Here is a 22,994-nt window from a genome sequence, read left to right on the forward strand (position 1 = left end):
AGTGTGATCCTGCTGACATTGAAGTCAGGTAGCATGGGAGCAGAACTGGGTCCATAATTAGGATATACTAGCTATAGGGAAACTGAAACTGGACATGATTACAAATTTAACATCCTCTTTCCACAAATATTCCCCAATACCTTGATTTCCTTGTTTTTCTGTGACAATTCCTGCCAACAAACTTATTTTCAAGAATATTTGTGGAAAGTGAACATAAAGATGGTATGAGCACAGTTGGCTCATTCATTTGAATTTCTACTATAAGAAAATGTTTTTCAGTATTCACTCAGCTCTATATATTGACTTTAAACATACAGCTCTCCATGGCTTGCTAAGCAAGAGTCTTTGCAGTTTTTACTGAACTTAGGTCTCCAGTTAGCCAATGAAATTCACAGTGCATGAATACCACTGTCCCTCCAGACCAGTCAGGAATAGAAGCCTGGTCTACACTACGCGTTTAAACCGGTTTTAGGAGCGTTAAACCGATTTAACGCCACACCCGTCCACACTAAGAGGCCCCTTATATCGATTTTAATGGCTCTTTAAATCGGTTTCTGTACTCCTCCCCGACGAGAGGAGTAGCGCTAATATTGGGATTAACATATCAGAATAGGGTTAGTGTGGCCGCAAATTAATGGTATTGGCCTCCGGGCGGTATCCCACAGTGCACCACTGTGACCGCTCTGGACAACATTCTGAACTCTGATGCACTGGCCAGATAAACAGGAAAAGCCCCGCGAAGTTTTGAAATTCATTTCCTGCTTCCCCAGCGTGGAGAGCTCATCAGCACAGGTGACCACGCACAGCTCATCTGCACAGGTAACAATGCAGTCTCCTGAGAATCAAAAAAGAGCCCCAGCATGGACTGCACGGGAGGTACTGGATCTGATAGCTATATGGGGAGAGGATTCAGTGCTAACAGAACTGCGTTCCAAAAGATGAAATGAAAAAGTATTTGAAAGAATTTCAAGGTCTATGACGGATAAAGGCCACAGCAGGGACTCACTGCAGTGCAGAGTGAAAGTTAAGGAGCTCAGACAAGCCTACCAGAAAACCAAAGAAGCAAATGGAAGGTCCGGTGCAGGGCCAAAAACATGCCGCTTCTACGCTGAGCTGCATGCAATTTTAGGGGGCTGCGCCACAACTACCTCACCCCTGTCCGTGGATTCCGAGGTGGGGGTTGTAATCTCTGCCATGGCTGAGGATTATGCAGACGGGGAAGATGACGATGAAGAAGAGGAGGACGAGCTAGCAGAGAGCACACAGCAATCCATGAGCCCCAACAGCCAGGAGCTTTTTCTCACCCTGACGGAATTACCCTCCCAAGCCACTACCCCAGACAATGAAGCCATGGAAGGGACCTCTGGTGAGTGTACCTTTGCAAATATCAAACATTGTTTTTTAAGCAAACGTTTTTTAATGATTGATTTGCCCTGAGGACTTGGGATGCATTCGCAGACAGTATAGTTACTTAGAAAAGTTTGTTAACATGTCTGGGGATTGAGCGGAAATCCTCCAGGGACATCTCAATGAAGCGCTCCTGGAGGTACTCCAGAAGCCTTTGCAGAAGGTTTCTGGGCAAGGCAGCCTTGTTCCATCCACCATGGTAGGACTCTTTACCACGCCATGCATGTAGCAAGTAATCAGGTATCATTGCATGGCAAAGCATAGCTGCGTATGGTCCTGGTGATTGCTGGCGTTCAAGAAGCATCCGTTCTTTATCTCGCTGTGTTAACCTCAGAAAAGTGATATCGTTCAGGGTAACCTGGTTGAAAATCAGGAATTTAAGTAAGGGGGATGGCCATTTTCCTACTGGGTTCGTGGACTGCAGCAGGTTAAAAAAAAATCCTTTCCTGCACATAGCCAAGCGGGGGGAGAGGAGGAGTGAAATGCCGATGATCTTTTTCGCGTTTGGTCAGCGGGGATCTTCCCAGCTACCAGCCATGCAGTGGTGCGGGGGAAGGGTGGTGATTAGCAGGGAGCTAGCATAGTATTAGCCATGCGTTGCGGGGAGGGGTAAATCACTGCAGAAGCCGAAAGACAGTGGCTTACCATGGCCACATGCAAGCTGAATTCTGATGCCCGGACCTGTGCCTGTGAGATCTGTAACCCCAGAGCTGCAGGCACTCAGTATTAAGATGAAAAATGCGACCTTGTAGGGAAATCACATGTGCTATGTAAGGTGAATAGTGCTGTTCACTATGAAAGACTATAACCATTGTTCTGTATCATGTATCTTTTTAAATACTTCTCTCCCTCATGCAGCTGCAAATTTTTCAAGCCTCCCTACTCCATCCCAAAGGCTAGCCCAGATAAGGCAGAGGAAAAAGAAGACGCGAGATGAAATGTTCTCAGATATAATGGAAGTTACACGCAAGGAAAGAGCTCATCTGAATGAGTGGAAGGAGGTGGTATCAAATTACAGGAAAGATGCCAGTGAACGTGAGGACAGGAGGGACACCCGAGATGAGAAGTGGCGGCAGGAAGATCGGCAGGAAGATCAGAGGTGGCGGCAGGAAGATCAGCGGTGGCGGAATGCAACTCTGGGGCTGCTGCATGATCAAACTGACATGCTCCGGCGTCTGGTGGAGCTTCAGGAACGGCAGCAGGATCACAGAGTGCCGCTGCAGCCCCTGTATAACCACCCTCACCCCTCACCATGTTCCACATCCTCCTCACCCAGATGTGTAAGAACGCGTGGGGGGAGGCTCCGTGCACCCGCCCACTCCACCCCCGTGGACAGCCCAACCAGAAGGCTGTCATTAATGTGAAATTATTTTAGTGGCCTTCTCCATCCCTCCTATCCTCCTCCCAAACCACACCCTTACTTCTCTCCCTCTTTTTATAATGAATTAATAAAGAATTCATGATTTTTAAACTATAGTGACTTTATTTGCATAAGTAAGCTGTACTCGAAGGGGGAGGGTGAGTTGCTTACAGGGAATGAGTCAATCAAGGGGGGTGGGTGTTCATCAACAAACACAGCAGTCACACCCTACCCTGGCCAGTGATGAAGCTCGTTTTCAAAGCTTCTCTGATGCGCACCGCTTCCTGGTGTGCTCTTCTAATCTTCCTGGTGTCTGGCTGCGCGTAATCAGCGGCCAGGTGATTTGCCTCAGCCTCCCACCCCGCCATAAAGGTCTCCCCTTACTCTCACAGAGATTGTGGAGAACAGAGCAAGCAGTAATAACATAGGGGACATTGGTTTGGCTGAGGTCTGAGCGAGTCAGTAATGTGCACCAGCGCGCCTTTAAACAGCCAAATGCACTTTCCACCACCATTCTGCACTTGCTCAGCCTGTAATTGAACAGATCCTGACCACTGTCCAGGCTGCCTGTGTATGGCTTCATGAGCCAGGGCATCAAGGGGTAGGCTAGGTCCCCCAGGATAACTACAGGCATTTCAACATCCCCAACTGTTATTTTCTGGTCTGGGAAGTAATTCCCTTGCTGCAGCCGTTTAAACAGAGTAGTGCTTCTGAAGATGCGAGCGTCATTAACCCTCCCTGGCCATCCCATGTGGATGTTGGTGAAACGTCCCTTGTGATCCACCAGTGCTTGCAGCACCATTGAAAAGTACCCCTTCCGGTTTATGTACTGGGTGCCCTGGCGCTCCGGTCCAAGATAGGGATATGGGTTCCATCTATCGCCCCCCCACAGTTAGGGAATCCCATTGCAGCAAAGCCATCCACTATGGCCTGCATGTTTCCCAGAGTCACAACCTTTCGTAGCAGCAGCTTAGTGATTGCTTTGGCTACTTGCATCACAGCAGCCCCCACAGTAGATTTTCCAACTCCAAATTGATTCCCGACTGACCGATAGCTGTCTGGCGTTGCAAGCTTCCACAGGGCTATCGCCACTCGCTTCTCTACTGTGAGGGCTGCTCTCATCTTGGTATTATGGCGTTTCAGGGCAGGGGAAAGCAAGTCACAAAGTTCCATGAAAGTGCCCTTACGCATGCGAAAGTTTTGCAGCCACTGGGAATCGTCCCACACCTGCAACACAATGCAGTCCCACCAGTCAGTGCTTGTTTCCCGGGCCCAAAATCGGCATTCAATGGATAGAATCTGCCCCATTACCATCAGGATCTCCAAAGCAAAGGGGCCCACGGTTTGAGAGAATTCTGTGTCTACGTCCTCATCACTGTCATCGCCTCGCTGCCGTATCCACCTCCTCCTCGCCTCAGTTTGAAGGTCCTGGTTCACCATATACTGCACGAGAGTGCGCGAGGTGTTTAAAACATCCACGATTGCAATATTGAGCTGAGCAGCGTCCATGCTTGCTGTGTTATGGCGTCTGCACAGTTCACAAAGCAAAAAAGGCGCGAAACGGTTGTCTGCAGCTTTCAGGGAGGGAGGGGTGAGGCTGTACCCAGAACCACCCGCAACAATGATTTTTGCCCCATTAGGCACTGGGAACTCAACCCAGAATTCCAAGGGGCGGGGGAGACTGCGGGAACTATGGGATAGCTACGGAATAGCTACCCACAGTGCAACGCTCCAGAAATCGACGCTAGTCTCGAACCGTGGACGCACACCACCGAATTAATCTGCTTAGTGTGGCCGCGTGCACTCGATTTTATACAATCTGTTTTATTAAACCGGTTTCTGTAAATTCGGAATAATCCCGTAGTGTAGATGTACCCAGAGTATCTGAAAACTTAATCCAGATTCTGCAGTGAGTCTTCAACGCTAGCCAAGAACAATTAAGAGAAATTAGAATCTCACTGCCAGTTCAACAACCTAAAGGGGGGAAAGCACAACAAGCAATATTTTTAATCATTCTTTTTATTGACTTTTCCATTTTTATAAAAACTGTAAACACTGCAGGCAGAGGAAAAATAGGCAACATAATAGCAAAAATACAAACATTTAGGAGTGCTTGTGAGTGTGCACCTAGTTCTTTTTTATTTGTTTTTCATAACAGGATATTCCTTATGTTCCACAAGCAAAAAAAAAAGCATATTCTGCATAAAAAGGCACATACACCATTTCCAGTTTATTAATTCATAATTTAATTCACATTTTTCCTACTCTTCTGGCTCAACCTTGGCTTAAGTGTCCCAAATGGTCTTGAACCTTTTCATAGTTCTTCTTTGTGATGAGTCAGATTTAAATAATAAATTCAGGAAACAGTTATAAGATACAGTTAGGCTATTTTTGTTGCACAAACAACAAAGGAACTTCTAAATATAATATATTGTGTTTACAAACAGAAGAAAAGGAAAATTGGCCATTAACATTCTAACAACCAGCAGTTTCAAAATCAAGGGTACTATGTTTACCCAATTCATTGTATTTTATATATTGTTTTTTCTTATTTAAGAGCTGAATTTATCAGCAGGGCTTTCCCTTGATACCCTTGAGACGGATTAGTATATGTTTCTATATGTCTTCTATTTGGTGAATGGGCATATTAATTGTTAAACTGTACTATGCCTTCACTTTGGCACTGTAGCCTCCATCTTGGGATGACACACCTGGGAGGTGTCAGGGGAAATCCTTTCATGTGGGAGGGCTAATAATGGAGAGCAATCAAGAGCTGTCAACCTGAATGGTCTTCCATTCAAATGGAAGCACCCAAGAAAATGAGCTTGCTGCAGCCTAGGGGGAACCAGTTTTCCCAATGTGCACTTCAGGTGGGCTAGAGCTAAGCAACGAATCAGCTGGCAATAAACTTGAAGCCACGCAGCAGGGCTCACCTAACAAACTTCATAAAAGGGAGACTCTCTCAAGGTGGACAGACCAAAACCAGAAAGAGGAGTGAGGGCGCAGAAGAATTCTGGACTCCCTGGAGGACTCTAAGGCCTTGGCTACACTTGCAAATTTGCAGCGCTGCAGCAGGGTGTGAAAACACACCCTCTCCAGCGCTGCAAATTGCGGCGCTGCAAAGCGCCAGTGTGGTCAAAGCCCCAGCGCTGGGAGCGCGGCTCCCAGCGCTGTACGTTATTCCCCACAGGGAGGTGGAGTACGGACAGCGCTGGGAGAGCTCTCTCCCAGCGCTGGCGCTTTGACTACACTTAGCGTGGCAGCGCTTTGAAGTGCAAGTGTAGCCAAAGCCTAAGACACAAAAAACTCTGAGGAGGGATGTGGAAAATGAGACAAGTGCTTATCTTTCCATAGATCTGTATCTCTCTTGTTCGTTGTCTTTCAGTAACGTGGATTGGTTTAAAGGTGCCTTTGCAAAGTCTCTGGGTTACTTGCTGTAACTGTCACAAAGTCCCCAGAGGGTGAAATTTTAATCCAGAGTGCCCATGAGGGTGGATATGGAGAGGGCATACAAAAGTTACTGGGGAGACTTAAGAGATCCATACTTGTCTTGGGGGCCTAAAGCAGCTGAGCTGCAGGGCCCCAGATTCCAGAAAAGGGGTACCAGCATTGGAGTCTGTATCCCAGGAGTGTGCCTGAAAGGCTGGCTGTAGAGCCAGTGTCTGGATGCTGCTCAGACTCAGTAAACTTAAGAGCACATGGGATCCAAGGCTTTGGGTCCAGAAGCCTGGTGACTGTCTGCAAAGGGGGAGCTCAGCTAGGGCTGTAACAACTCTTATCATCCAGTTTTACTATTACAGCATAATCTCCTAAAACTCACCATCCCAATAAGGCAATTGTTTCCCGTTTGTGTCTTTTGCCACTTTTCAGCTGCATTATGGTAATTTGCCTTTTATAGGTTTTCCTGCTGCTTTGCCTGAAGTTGCAATTTATTCAAAAGTCTTCTGGCTGATTGCTCATGATAATGTGAATGGCTGGTCACACTACTTCTAGACAGAGGTTGCTCTGTTGGCGTTCTGTGAAGCAGTGGGATGTTTTTCTAATCATCTAGTCACATAGATTACTTCTTATGATGATACTCTGACACATTTTTATAATCTTCTGTTCCCATAACTTGAATCTTACCCTACAAACTGGACTTCAGGCTATGTTAATTATTGTTATTATGAATTCATTGTTAGAGAAGAGCTAAATTCTTAGTCTGGGAACGTGCTTCTCTTTAATGTTCATTGCTTACCTTCATATTCCCTAGTTTTAACAACTGCAAAGTGTGGGGCATTCATGTAAATGGCATTTTTGAAGAAGGGATTAATGTTCACTCCACACAGTATTTCATGTGTTGTAGATTCAAATTGTGCAAACAAGTACCCAGTGCTTCTGCTCTCCCTTACAAAGTCGGGAGACTGGCAATGTCAAACATCATATTATAGTAAATATATTGCCTACAAGACTAAAACAGATTAAGTGTGTTGACAAAACTTCACAATGTTAGTGTGTATTGGGAATTACGGATTCACCATAACTCAGACTTGCCAACATGTGACATGAGTCATCAAAACTTGTGACAAGGACCAAAATGGGGGAACACCTGTTTGCTCCCCCTACTTTGCTCACCCCATTGTTTGCTCCCTTTGTTCCTTCCTCAGTTTTCTTCTGTTGTTTATTCTTCCTCTTCTCCTCATATTTGCTCTCATCTATGCTTTCTCCCTGTTTTTGCCTTCTCATTTACAGACCTTTAAATTGCTTTGGAATGTACAAAGGCAGTGGCTCCTGGCTTTGCCAGGAAGAAAGTGGTGGTGTTGGCAGCAGGCACTCACAACTCCTCCCTGTGCCTGTCAGTCAGGGGCGGCTCTAGGCACCAGCGGGCCAAGCGCCCGCTTGGGGCGGCATCCTGGGGAGGGCGGCATTTGGCCCCGGTGGAGCTCCCGCCGGCATGCCTGCGGCAGGTCCACCGGAGCCCGGGACGAGCGGACCTGCCGCAGTCATGCCTGCGGCGGGTCCCGTCTTCCCGCGGCTCCGGTTGAGCTCCCGCAGGCATGACTGCGGCAGGTCCGCTCGTCCCGGCCTCCGGTGGACCTGCCACAGGCATGCCGGCGGGAGCTCCACCGGAGCCAAATGCCGCCCTCCCCAGGATGCCGGAGCCGCGGGAAGAGGGGACCCGCCGCGGGACTGGGGAAGGGCGGCGCAGCGCTCCGCGCTGCTTGGGGCAGCCTACTTTGTAGAGCCGCCCCTGCTGTCAGTGTCTGTGTATGGTGAGGTGTCACTACACACATGCAAGGAGTCTGCCACATGCAGGCACTCCCCCTCCTTCCTCCATTCCGCCGTCCTGACAGGCACTCCTCCGTCTTTTGCCCAGAACATCGCAGATGCAGTACCCCACCTCAGGGAGTGAGAAGTGGCACTAAAACATGAAGTACCGTGTAATGCAATACAGTTGAGAGGTCTGGTGACTCAGTAGGCAATGGTTATGCCTCAGTGCTGCATATTTCAGCATTTCTTTATGGGAATCAGAAAGCTTTTCAGAATGCAGGAGTGTCATGATCTGGTCTGAATCTCACAGTTAAAGCCATTCAGCCACATTGGGCATGATGTGACTCTTTTTCTCTAAAACAATGCACAACCCAGTTGTATATGTAAAAACTGGACAAAAATTTAATCCAAAGGTTGGGACAATAATGATTTGAGAGGAGGGAATTCCATAATTAAGACAAGGAGCAAAAGACCTGTAACTATGGAAAAGAAATGGATCTCACAGAAACAGGCGTGCCCAATCAAGGTGGTAATATATATTTTCAGGAAATGGATGGACTGACAGTAACTTAAATTAAACCCTCCATCTACTAAAGTGCTAAACAGCGGGTGATATGTAGTTTTGCCATGGGTAGGGACCAAATATAGTTCAAGTTACAGTATATAATGCACACCAAAGCTGTGCTGCAACATGTCCCACCCACACTGTACTGCCGCTGACTTTACTGTTCCACCACAGCTTTATATTCTGTATTACTTGTGGTTTATTGAGGGAATATGTAGGTGGGTGGTTGCTCTTTATTTGATCCTGGTTTGGTTTTAGACTTAAACGACTGTAAGAGAAAACACATTTGTCTGAAAGCACAATTTTTTTCCATAAAGAAACCACACACATTTAGAGTCTCTTCAACTCCAAGCTCTGTTGAATCAGACCTATTTATTGATACTCTCTTTTCTTACCCTGTACCTATTTTTGCAAAGTATTAAAAACCAGGTATTTTACAGTTGCTTAGCAGGTTTATTTGTCCTAGTTTTTGAGGCATTGTTTGATCAAAATATACCCAATTGTCAGAACGAAATGTCAATGAGGTGAGCTTAGTCAGCTTTTGAACTATAAATACTGGCTGAGCTTCAGCATTATATTCATAGGCTATGATTTCCTTATTGACAATACTACTGCATAATAAAGCTGAGACTGTTCTTATAACAAAATTGGGCACACAGCAAGCAAGAGATACTCTTTGTATCTTTTAAAATCAACACATACAGATCCCAAAGCTTGTGATTATATTTATTATAGAGTTATAGTTCACCATCTCAGATGATGTCTATGAGATCTTGTTAGATTTACTGGGCTTGATTCTTGATTTTACTTGGACTGGTCTTACATTAGTTTAATTCAGTTGAGTTCAGTGTTGTTCTTGATATGTGCTGGTGGGGAAGTGACATTAGACATCAGGCTCCCCATACTTCAATGTTAGATCGAGATAGCTTATCGATCCATTTTCTTCATCTTTTACTCTTAAGATATGTTAAGTCATTATGGATTTCAGAATATATTTTTTTTTGGCTAAAATTACTTACAGCTAGTATTGCACGTGCAAAAATCTGGCTTGCACATGCAGAAATGCTTCTTTTGGCATGCTCTGCAGATTCATTTTGTTCCATCAGCACTCAAGTTTTCCAGTGGTAGAGCTACATTGCAAAAGAAAATAAAAAGCTACTATAAGAAAGAAGTTGTTTGAACTTACTTGGAATTTAACTTACTTGGAATTTTTTTTGCACTGCTAACTTCTTAGGCCCAACTATGGGTCTTAGAATGTGTGTACATTACTGCTCTTTGTCTTCACTACATTGCATTCATTCCATTTTACCTTGTACCGTGAGCTAAGTTAATTAAAGGAAGACAAAGGTACTGTAAATGATTGTGAGATTTAGACAAGAAATGGCATTTCTATTCATTAACATTTGAACCCAGATAAATGAATAGCTGTACTGGTAACTGCTGAATTTCCGTATTTATAGAAAAGTGTTAAGTAGATAATAGCACAATTCCTTACTTTATGTTTAAAAATAAAAATGTGGTAATTCTCACAAAAGAATTAGTTGTTTATGTACTCTCAGATATTAGCAAATAGAACTGCCAATTATGTTATCTTTTCAAAAATATGAAAAGAAAATATCTAATCAGTGATGCATACACCATAGTGTGAAAAAAAATACTTAACGCTTATAGTAAGAAATGGAGCACTACATAATACTTAGTGCTTTAAAGTGTTCTACATCTTAAAACACTTGAAGCCTTATGAAGTCAATAGGAGTAAAAATTATAGAAACTGTGATGGCATGGATGTTTCTATTCTTCTTTGAGTAGTGTCTCTATGGGTGCTCCACCATAGGTGCTCCACTGTAGTGTCCTATGGGTGCTCCACCGTAGTTCCTTCTCTGTGGGTGCTCCCCTCTAAGCATGGGTGGCTCTAGCAATTGCGCCGCCCCAAGCATGGCGGCATGCCGCGGGGGGCGCTCTGGCGGTCGCCAGTCCCGCAGCTCCAGTGGACCTCCTGCAGACGTGCCTGCGGAGGGTCCGCTGGTCCCGTGGCTCCGGTGGAGCATCCGCAGGCACGCCTGCGGGAGGTCCACCCAAGCCGCGGGACCAGCGGACCCTCCGCAGGCACGTCTGCGGCAGGTCCACCGGACCGGACCCTCCGTAGGCACGCCTGCGGGAGGTCCACCGGAGCCGCCTGCTGCCCTCCCGCCGGCACGCCGCCCCAAGCGCGCGCTTGGTACGCTGGGGTCTAAAGCCGGCCCTGCCTGTAAGTGTGTCTGCGTCCCTGTGCTGTTGATCGGAGAATTTTGGTAGCAGTGACCGTTTGACCCAGACATATGTAGCACCCCACATGTGCTCTGCTATGAGTTCCCTTTCTACCGCAGAGTTTATGATTAGAACTCTGAAGTAGAGGAGAGGAAGGGGAGTTGTGGAGTACCCACAGAGAGACATATCTCGAAGAACCATAGTTACTACACAAGGTGAGTAACTTCATCTTTCCATGTCTGATACGTACCCTAAAACATTTGCAGGTTCATTTTCTGTGCAAATTTGCTGCCTGCTTTCCTCTCTGGGGTTGGTTTTGTGGGAGTAAAACTGGGTAGGGCCTGCAGCCAGCTGATCATAAGACCCTGAAGCGTCAGTGGAAAAAATCATGACCAAACCTAATGCATCTCAGAACAACCTTGCATGCTGGTTTCTCTTAAACAAAATGTACTGTGCTAAGGCCTGTTCCAAAGCCCATTGAAGAGAATGGGAATCTTTCCATTTACCTCAGTGGGCTTTGGATCAGGTCCTTGGTATGGCAGAGTTGTGCTGAGAGCAATGTGTTGCATAGTCACATTTCCCTTCTTCGGTTAGCAGTATTGTGTTCCTCTCCATCCAGAAGTGGGGAGCACAGGGACCTATCTTATCCTGACAATACCGCTCTGAGAGAAATAGACATTAGCAGCCTCATTTTGCAGATGGTCAAACAAAGTAAGAGACGACTGATGCCTTGTCCTTGGCCATAGAGGAGAAAGTCAGTACCTGGACCAGGATTAGAATTGAGTTTTCTGGCTTCCAGCTCAGTGCTCAGGCTGTAGGACTCTATTGGCCGAAGTGGCTTTGTTGTGGTATCTTCCACTAGTAAGGAATGTATCCTGTTACCTGTTCTGGAGGGCTGAGTGTACCTTTATTTTAATGCTTTAGCTTTTCACCTCAGGAAGCCTAGGTTTCCATTTGTCATACACAGTGTAGATTTTCGTCTGCAACACAAAACCATGACATAATCTGGTCAGGAAAGGTACAGCAGGTGCTTTGAAAGTCATGATTGAGGTGTCATGAATGTCAAACAATGCCCTGTCCCTGTTGAAATCCATATCAAAGTTCTCATTGAGCAGGATCAGGTCTTATGTGGGGAAACCTGCAAAGTACAGTACCTGCTCACGCTGTGCTTTTTTCTAAGTAGTTCCCCCCACAGTGAAAGTTTAAACATTCATTTAACAAAGTTAATTGCCAAAATAATAATAAAGTCCCTGAAGTAATTATTCCCTGCCTTGCTGGAAGATAGTCAGGCAACCAATGCCATGGCTATGTTCATGTGACTTTTCTCTTGCAACACAATAGGAAACATAGGCAAGGAAGGCTGTACATGCTCCTGTGTAGTCCCATTTACTTTGTTTAATCCCCCTCTTTTGTCTGTCAAATTTGCTGACATAGCATTAATTACAGGGAGAAGGGGCAATGCTTTGCAGAACACCTCTGCAAAGTGAAATTTACAAAAACTGGGCAAATATGGACTTTGAAATCTGTCATGAGAACTGTCAACAGTAGAAGCCAATCCAGAGTCACTTGACTTTAAGAAAATAATTTTATTTATTTATGCTGTGTTCTGCTTCCCCTTTTTGTGAACTTTGTACTGTATTGCCATATCATTTCCTCAACATTACTTAGATCCTGTGGACTACAAATACAATAAAAGATATGAAATGCATCTGGATATAAGGCAATCTAGGAAGACAACATGTACAAAATATATCTGGATATTAGGCAATCCAGAAAGACATGTATAGCTTAAGTTTTTGAAAACAGATCTCTTTATATCATCTGGGTTTTGTGCTTAAGGCGAGATTCTGCAAGCACTTTTGCATGTGAGTAAACTCAACATGCAAATACTACCTTTGAAGACAATGGGAATAGTTAAAGTTACTTACATGCTCATGTCTTTACAGGACCAGGACCATACTCTTGTTTAATTTGCAGCATAAGTAACAACAAATCAGTGACAAAGCTATATTCTCAGTTTAAAATGTCAGGGTCATAAAGGATTTTAGTATTGTTTATATTTAGGATTTTTTCCCCATTCTAGGAAGTAAATCTTCCCTATTTTTCCTCCAAACTTCCAGGGTTTATCAAGAACTCCTCCACTTAGTTTACATATTTACCAAGGCCACGTGTACACTTCCCAACCCATAAAGCAAGAGTCCTTATTTATCTCATTTAATTGTATTGTCTCCCACTGAACCTTGGCCCCATCAGTTGTGCATCTTCACAAACAGCTTTCAAATCTGTTTGGTAAATCAGCCTGCAGGTGGTGCTCTAGGTGAGGGACAGCACATATCTATACCCCTACCACTCCCCACTGCCCCCACCACAATACAAAGAGTGGGCAACCTCAGAAATGCGCCTGGTCATCACTGGAGCATGAACTCCAATGTTAGTCCTTTAAAGCAAGATATTCAGGTGCACAAAGGGTAGTGAGAGAGATCTGAAAACTAAAGCTTCTTTATACATGGATAGTGCTGAAAGTATTTTTTACAAGGCATAACAACTGAAAGACTATGTTTATGGTTTCCAGAGATCCCACTGGTCTTATATCTGTTTGCCCTGATTTCCATTACATGGCTTTGGGGAGGACTGCACATGGCTTACAGGCACCTCTGGATGTTAGTCTTCTTTGTTATCTTCAACAGCCTGCAGGTAAGAGCTTTTCCTTGCTGTCCAATTACGGAGAATGGGAAAGCCTCGACTGTGCATGACATCTGACATTTCAAGTTGTAAAAGTTGTGTAGAAACCAGAAGCAAATAGAAGGTTCAGTAGGTTACCACTATGCAATGGTCACTAGAAATGTGGTTATTTTTAGAATTAGTATATTGGATGCATATTCAAGTAATAGGTATGTTATTCCAAAACAACAGCAACAATAATAATTACACAGAAATTCATCTCATAATCAATACACTGGTGAGAAAACAGCACCTGTTCTGTACACAACAAAATCCTGTGGCAATAAGTCTAACAAAGTAATGCAGGCAATTGCAAAAATAAAATGGGAAGAATTTCATTTAAAACTAGGGTAAGTATCAAATAGAAAGGGTTTAAAATAATATGCAACAAAACACTAATATTTAAATTGAGACCTGTCCCATGCTATGTGTACACAGATAAAATAAGATCTTTTCAGCGGAAAGATCAATATAGACTAGAAGTTGTGTTTGAGTTACAAAAACCACAAAAAAAAGAGAGAGATACTAGTACTCTCATCTTGATACATAGTGCTACATGTAACTTCTGCTAATGCTACCAGTGGTCCTGATCCTACAAACACTTATGCACACGTGTACCTTCACACCTATCAGTAGTTCCATTGAACTCAGTGTTACTCATGTGAATAAGTGTTACAGAATTGAGACTCAAGATTGAGAAAATGCCTGTAATTCTTAAAAACTGCAAAATGTTGAGAAATAAAGAAGAATTCTATTCTATTCTGTATAGGTTGTTAAAGTGTACTCATCACTGTAGTGTCTGAGAGCCTTCTAGTAGTGTGCTAAGCAATATGATATATTTGAATATAGATTCAAAATCTTTGAACTTCATAGTATGTGGATTCATGAAAATAGTCTGATTTCACAAACTGATTTTTTTTAGAATTTTCCTCCAAAATACCACATTTTTCTCAAAAATGGACCTTTCCTTCAGCAAGACACTAAACCTTTCCAAAATTTAAATTTTATTCAGCTATAGATATTTTTCAAAACTGAAACAGAAAAATTCATGTTTTCATGTATTGATATGAAACCGTGCACTTCATGAAAAATTAACTAGAAGTGAAATTTTTAGGTGGGAAATCACTTAGACTGGAGTTATTTTTTCTATAAAGTTTAGTGCACAGCTTTTCATAACTTTTGTACCCTATTAGTTTCACGGGCCATGCCTACAGTATAAAAAATTCCCACTGGTGCTCCTTGATGAGCAAATGTAATTGACTTATTGGTCAGAACACTGGAAGGGGCTAGAGCCTGTCTATAGTAGGGATCCCATTAGTGCAGTTAAACTGAGAGGAGCACCAGTGGGATTATTTTTTCTAAAACTTCATAATATAGACAAGGCCAAAAAGTCTCATTTAAAGTCTGAAAGTTCATGACATCCAAATTGTTCCTTTAACTCCATCACTTAAAGATTCAGGTATTCACTGTTCAGATAAGTTTGTTTAGATAACCTACCCACAGAATTTCAGTGCTACACTCATAACTTCATTATAGCTTTTGAATGAAGTGCGTCACTGATGTAAATGATAGATATGCAATGGTTCATTTGTATTCTTGGTTTATTATCTTCATATACTGAATTATTAATAGAGTCCAATATAGGCTTGTGTTACCTACATGTATTATGGATACCGATAGTTGGAAAAGGCAACTCATTATAATAGAGATCTCAAAGAATGATGTTGTGCCACTAGGTTTCACTTGCATCAGCATAGAAGTGTCCATGTATGGCTGGTGAAACACACTCACTTCACATCACTGCATGTGGATATTTCGCAAAAGTGGACATGATTACTCTGTAAGCATCTTTGAGAAAAGGTCATCCATGTCCAAAACGTTGACTCTTCTATATGACTACCAGAAAATACTTTAAATTAATGTGCTATACGTAACCTAAAATATGTTATTGAAGAGTTTTTATAACTTTTTAAAGGAGGGGAAATATATTTTTGTCATTAATTTTTCAAGGATCAAGACACTCATTCATATAAAAGTGTCTTGACACAAAATATTGACACAAAATATTGAAAAGCATACAAGCAATACCAGAAATCTACCCACATGAAGCCTACAAGAGCCTTACTGGACTTGTTACATTGTAGTGGCAATAAGACCTTGAAACCATGTGGAAAAGGTGGATACAAAAGCATGACTAAGCCATTAAATAGTAAACAACACTACAGAAGCACCTGCTAGTGACTCCATAGTTAGGATTGTGTTTGAAAAAGACCTTACAATTGGGTGTAAATCACTGTTTTGTCTCATAGTAGATGGTCAAACAATGTGAAATTTCAGAAAATGTAGTTTTTATTCTCTTTGAATTTTCTTGACCTTTTCTGTTTACTTTCTGTTCATAAATTCTAAAATCTTTGAATTTTGGCTGTGGCTGACATTTTTAACTTGACAGTCCTGTTGTTGTTGCTACATATACACACACCGTACTTCATGCAAACCCACAAAAGAGAAGAGAAGTTAAGCTACCTAATAGTACATACTCTCTATTCCTTCACTCATAGGCACATGCCTTGCCATTACAATTGCCATACACCACCAATCATATACTGCAATTTTAGCTGACCCCTAGAGATGCCAAACTTCCCTCACCCCTCCTAAATGCTGATCTGCACAAAACAGTTGACTAAACTACCCTCTCCCAGCACAGCCAATTACTACACCAAACATCCAGAGATACTAGTGTGGAGAGGGAACTTTCACTCCCTGACATGGTGCTTAAACCATACCACCTGCTCACTCACCAACGTTTGGATGTTAAAACAACAGAGCAACACATGCCAAGAAGGTAACAGTCAGATAAACCTTTTCCCTGAATCTCCCAATTCCCTGTTTTTCCAAATTCCTCCTCTAAATGTTACTGTCTCCTATGAAACACAGAGTACAATCAAAGAACTCTCACTCCCGCAACAGGATTCTTACCAAAACATCCCCCATATCTACCATCTAAGTTGGGATGCTCTGGGAGGAACGAAAGTACAGAAACCAGGAGGAAAACAAAAACACCAAATGATAATGTCCCTACTATTATCCAAGAGACTTCTGGTCCGACAACTTGCCCCCTAGCCCCCTTGTTTGGTGCAGAACTGTGGTAATTATATCTCATGCACTAAGGGGATTCACATTTGGCCCTACAGCTTGAAGGGCTGTTACAGGAGAACCACTGTGGGCTGCTTGTAGCCTGCAGATTGCACTACAATAGCTAGACAGTAGATCCATGCTCCACCACATTTCTGTGTAAAGTATAGAATATCAACCACCTATAGCACACAAAAAGGCATGCAGGAAAGATAGTGCTCTACACATTTTTATTATTTTAATTTTTTCCTTGATTCTAGACCTGGAGAAGCTCTCTAATTCAAGTGTAAAATCCATTTTTTCTCTAGATTGAAAGTAACCCTAAATTTTTAAATGTAAATAATGTTTTTCTGGCTTAATAAAGTAAATAAAAATGTGTAGCCCTGGAGGAGTTGCACAGTAAATAAAACATTTCCTTTGAGCCTCCTGAAGAACTTAATAATTTCATATGTCACGTTTTTAAAAACATGTTATATGCTTTAATGGAGATTTTAAACATAAAATATAATAAAACAGAATCTGACACTTTTTGCTGTTAGTCTTTAGACAGGGCTTTTAAAATATAAAGCTATCAAATATTAAAAGCAAAACCAGAAGAAACATTTTCTAATGCTGGCCACATTCGGGGAGGAGTTAGAACTATAAAAGCTCTTCTTCCCCATTAATAGGTTTATTATTTTTATTTAATGGAGGTTTGTTTTAAATGTTTTTGATTTGTAATCACGATACATTATTTTCTATTTTATTCTCCTATTTATTCTCCTAGTCTCCTGTTTAAAAGTCTCAGTGACCTATTCAGGAAGGAGAATGTCATGTGACTTAGGTGACCAGTCACTGAGCATAAGTAATGAACAGTGAATGGCCAAAAAGAACAGTTTGTAAACAACCCATAGGCTGAAATTTGTGTGTGTATGCTGTTATCAAATAATTGTGAACGATGAACAGGTTAATAAAAGAGAGTCTATTCACAAACTATTTATGAATAAGAAAAAAAGACTAAATTCATAACAAGTATTATTCACAATAATTCAAGCCTTTCTTGTAAACAGCTACCGTTTTATAAAACATTGACACGTCTCACTAATTATGAACTGGGAGGCCTAGCCTCCAGATGGATGCGATCAGAAAGTTCCCTCTGGCCTGCAGATTCCACAACATGGAGCTTATGCATGATATGAACAGTCATGGGCGGCAGGTATTAAAGGCCGGGGGAGTCTAAGCCTCCCCAAACAGCCCTGCGTGGCCCTGCCCATGCTCCGCCTCCTCCTTCCTGCCAGTGCAGACTGCAGCTCATCCCCCGTAGCCACAGGGCCCTGGGCTGGGGCTGGGGCTGGGGCTAGGGATAATGTGGGCAGGTCTGCAGCCAGGGACTCTGGGCTGCTGGAGCCAGTGCTCATGCTGCCCGGTGCTCTGGGGCTGGAGGGGCGGGCTGTGCTACCGTCCCGGCAGTCCAGGGCTGGGGGGGTGGGGCATGCTGCCTACCTGGTACTCCGGGACATGGGTGGGGGGGGGGGGAGGGTTGCACAGCCTGGCCAGCCGGTCAGCGCTCCAGAACTCGGGGGCGGGGGGGAGGGGTAGACGGGTAGTGGGAGCCTGGAGGTTGGGGGGTGGCCTCTGGGGCGGGCCGGGTGCTAGCTTCCCTGAGCCCACAGTTCACCCGCATCTTTTGAAACTTTTATTTCAGACCCACTATTTCAGAGCAGGGAGTCAGAAAAATGAAATGACACTTAGTGGACCACATTATTTCAGAACAAATCCAAGAGGAACTTGCTGCCTTCCAGTTTTTGCCATTTCAAGTCACTCCCATAAATTCTTTGTCTTCAACTGCTCTGTGAATTGACCAACTAAAACTTAGGTTAGGCATTTCTAAAATAAAAAGCTGCTTTATCATTTATTTGTGCCACGTTGTTATATCTTATACCTAATTTCAGCTTAAAAACAGAAACTCGCTGTTCTTTTCGAGCCTTTTCCCAACAGGAAAAAAAGCATGCAAAGGCTCCAAAGAAACAGGGCCTTCTTCCGTGTTGTTGAAGAGATACAGAATGCATAATAAAACAATGTTAAAAAACCAGAACATAACAGCGAATTTAGAAACACTCATACAAATAAGTTATTCTGTAAAATACTTCATGTTTAGCTTCCAGAAAGGACACAGTGTAGGTGTTTGGTAAAGTATTGTATATTATCCAACTTGGCTGATTTATTCTGATGATAAACAGCTCTTGGGAAATACACTTGGTACAAATAACCAGCTATACAGGACAAATTGTTTCCATGCACGTCCTTTGCTCTCCCTTTGCAGCAACTGACAGTAATATGAAATGTCACGTTTCCATTGGAGAGGAGTATACAGTATGAAGTATTCATGTACAGTGGAAAGGAAGGCTACTCCTTTCCCTGTAATGGCTTGAATAAACATGCAAAATCTTGTTTGTGGGGACAATCGCTGATTTACATGGTCAGTGAATAAACAACAACCCAGAAAGTTAATATAGCTAAATTAGTTCTGTGCATGAAGGCCAGAATAAAATTATAAAAGGTTTATTTAATCCTTTTACTCATCCTGCATGCTTATGTAATGGGGGAAACCAAAAAAATGAAAAGCTAAAGAGAATTGGATAAGAGCATATTTACAATATCTGATGTTTTGAGTTCCTTGGCTGTATGTTCTTGATAGTTACTCGAGCGGCATCTGTGACACAGAAACATCCCTGTGTTCTCGTGTGAAAGGCCTTGGCTGCTTGTTCTCTTTGGTTGCAAAACACAGCAATGAACACTTGCCTCTTCTTTATGCATTTGATTGGCCAAGAAGAATTATTCACAATATGCTCATCAGGGTCAGGAAGGGGAAATTAAGCTGGTATTTATATTGCTTGTCACTGAATGAAAGAGTTGGGATCACACAGGCTGTCTTGCACAGTTACAGTAATATAAATGATTCTTGTATTTTTCAAATGATTAATGGGGTTGTTTGAATAAATGGTTAGTTGCTTTTAATGTTTATATGTGCTGTTATTGGGTCTGATCCAAAGCTCAGTGAAGTCAGTGGAAATCTTTTTATTGATTACAATGGGCTTTGGACTAGGTCCTTAATGTATTTAGAGGCTAACTCCTCATGCCTTCCCAGTAGGTGCATTGTTTTGTCTGTGCAACTTCTCAGACCCTGACTTCCTCCTTTCTCCATGAATTTACCATTGGCACCTTCCTTCCAGCTAGTCTTTGAAAACTCTTTGTCACCCATGCCACATTTAAGATCTGCTAGGGGATTCAGATGGCTCTGGTGGACTCCAGGGGTGTGTCTACACTGCAGTTAAAAACCCAGGGCTGGCCCATGCCGGCTGCCTCAGGCTTGGGCTAAAGCTGTTTAACTGCAGTGTAGACATTCGGGCTCTAGGACCTTACCAGGTGGGAGGGTCCCAGAGCTCAGGCTGCAGCCAGAGCTGCAACATCTACACTGCAATTAAACAGCCTCTTAGCCCGAGTCAGCTGATAGGCCAGCCACAGGTTTTTAATTGCAGTGTAGACATACCTCATGAGCTCAGGTATATTCTGGCCTTGGTATGCCCAGAGTGCTTTGCATGAGTCATGACAGTGAGTTTCACAGAGGTGGTGCGTAGGACCTAGCAGGCAGGCTGCATCCTGTAACTGATCTTAAAAGATGGGGCTCAATTAAGGTTGCTACCTGGCTAATATTTCTGGTACAGCTGGTTAATCCTACTTTAGGATGGATATAAATATTCACTCCGGTGCCAGTAAATTTTAGCTTCCTCAGGGTGACAGATCTCACTGTAACAAACAAAATAAACAAAATGTTGCTTCTTGCTCACCCCGTGTGCTTGTAAGGTAGGGACCCTTCAATATCTTGAGTGATTAAAGGGCAAGAAAGAAGCAGGACTATTTATAAAGGGTCTCCTTAAATGAAACTCTCCTTAAGCATAAAAAATATTTATTGTGAACTGGTTTTTATTTTTCAGGAATCCTGTTGCCTTTTCATTAATTAGGTTTTTGTTACATGAATCAGTAGTGTGAGCTGGATTTGTCAAAACTAACTCTTTCCTGCAAATAGTTTAGGTTTCAGTGAAAATACCTTTCATCAGAAAATTCCAGACCAGTCTGCTTGTAACATTTTGGGCCCAATGCCATTCCTACTATAGTCAATGGATTGGGTCTGTGTATGGTAAATCAAGTCAAGATTGGGGAACTATCCCATTGTTTTTGTGAGCATTGTAGCTAATGTCGTGTGGCAACTTGAACATATTAAGCCATGATGGGTGTTTTCTCTGAAGACAGACTGCAGATTAAGTGGCTCTGCCAGTTCAGTGTTCAAGCTTTCCACCCAGAAAAAATGTCATATGCAAAAGGTGTCTTTTCAACAAATGTACTGAAAAACCTGGAGAAATCAGTTTATTGCCAAATTGTGCAAAATGGCTGAATCATGTGATTATCAAATAATAAAAGATGAAGTAATTCATGTTAGATTAGTAATAGGGACAAAGATGAAAGAACTCGAATGAGAATGCTCAGAGCACCCACTCCTAGCTCTGCCAAGAGCTAAGCACATGTGCAAAGCCAGTGAACAAGCTCATGTCCAAATGCAGAGTGTAAGTGGAGCATACACAAAAATAATTCACTAAGCAGCACAGAGAAATCATGAAAATATAAGAAAAATATATTAAAATTTTGCAAAGGCAAATGCACGAAGTGGAAGAGACAAATAAAACACAAAGGAAGACCTGTGAATACTGTGGAGAAAAACATGATAATGGAAAATGCTCTGTGTATGCAGTCATATGCAATAATTCTACCAAGAGAAATCATTATTCCAAAGCTTGCAGACAAGAAAAGCAAAGGGGGGGCGAGAAGCACCATATTGAGGAAGCAAGCAATGATTAGAAGATGAGACTCTTCAATATGTGACTTCATGCCTCTCCTAACCCCCAAAATAAATGTTTTTTAAAGCTCAGACTAGTCTAGCACCAGATGCAAAGACAAGGCAGGAGCTCACAAGCAAACAGGAAGTCAAATGCCAAATAGGAGGGCATAAGTAACTGCTAGGCTACAAATATTTCCTCAGCATTATGCAAGAGAAGTAAGTGAAGTTCCAACCAAGCAAAGCCAAACTAAAATTATACAGGTTTCAGACTGGGAGCCGTGTTAGTCTGTATCAGCAAAAAGAACAGGAGTACTTGTGGCACCTTAGAGACTAACACATTTATTTGAGCATAAGCTTTCGTGAGCTAAAACCCACTTCAGTTATACAATGTCACTGGGTTCATGTATTCACTTGAAATTTACCTGAAAACAGAGGTCATTGTACCACTAAGACAATGTAAGTTACAAGCAGAATACCAAGGAAAAGCATACAGGCTAAAACTTCATGTAGTGTTATCAGAAAAATGCCACCTGCCTGCATTAATGGGTGGGAGAACTTGATGAGGCCCATGGTGAAAGGGGAACAGACCTAGCAGCACGGGAGGGGACACTCATCAAAGGGCAATAGCTAGCTCCTGCCCCTGGGATTCTGGGATAGAGATGCTGACTGGCCAGCATTCTTCAGCTCCCAGGATTTAACCTGGCATGGGGGCCATGTAGAGCTCTGTTCCCCTCACCACCTGAACTAGGATTGGGAACCCAGCCTGACATGCTGTGGGTCAGTCAGGATTTTTTTCTCTCAGGGGACCAGGGAGTTTTTTTGCCTTTCTTGTAGCACCTTCAAGCCACGGTGGGTTAAGTGGGAATGCCCTTAGTATCTAACTGAGGTACTGGGGTAGAATTGTTTATTCATCACAGCTTGTGGGCAGTTTCCAGTGTGGCTAAGAGAATAAAACGAACAGTTCCCAGAGGTAAAAGATCTGGGATTTTGCTGATGGGCCTTGGGATCATGGGATGGGGTGAGACCTTCTGGCCTTTGCGGGCTGAGGTCAGATCTTGAGACCTTAACAGGAAAAGTCCCCTCCAAGCTGGACCCTCAGTCCCCTTCACAAGGGGATGGTGTTATCCCTCAGAGAGAGCTGAGTCCTAGTGGGTAGGCTGAGGAGAGCCTGCTCCACATTATGGGTTATATGGTAAGGAGCCTTGTAACCCTTGCGCTAGTTATGGGTTATATGGTAAGGAGCTCTGAAACTCCAGCACTGGAACCAATTAAATTACTAGTGTAGGAGAGTGTGGCTGATGGGCAGGTAATGCCTCTTCTCTGTGTTAAAGTTTTATATAAGTTGTGACCTGCTGCTTAATTCCATGAATGTGTCTGTCCTCATTTGCCACTGTGTCCACATCAAAAGCCAACTGCTCTCAGGCAAAACAAGTGAATAC

At 43.1% G+C, this 22,994-nt stretch overlaps 1 protein-coding gene across 1 annotated transcript in view; it reads left to right on the forward strand.

Moving 5' to 3' along the window:
- The window catches only part of ADGRV1 (adhesion G protein-coupled receptor V1), a 419,039-nt gene that overhangs the window by 354,145 nt on the left and 41,900 nt on the right, over window positions 1-22,994 (forward strand). The window contains exon 87 of the mRNA XM_039545618.1: window positions 13,402-13,523. Coding sequence (XP_039401552.1) covers window positions 13,402-13,523 — 122 coding nt within the window. The remainder of the gene's footprint in view (window positions 1-13,401; window positions 13,524-22,994) is intronic.

Source organism: Mauremys reevesii, linkage group 6 (assembly GCF_016161935.1).
Source record: "Mauremys reevesii isolate NIE-2019 linkage group 6, ASM1616193v1, whole genome shotgun sequence".
Lineage (NCBI taxonomy): Eukaryota > Metazoa > Chordata > Testudines > Geoemydidae > Mauremys > Mauremys reevesii.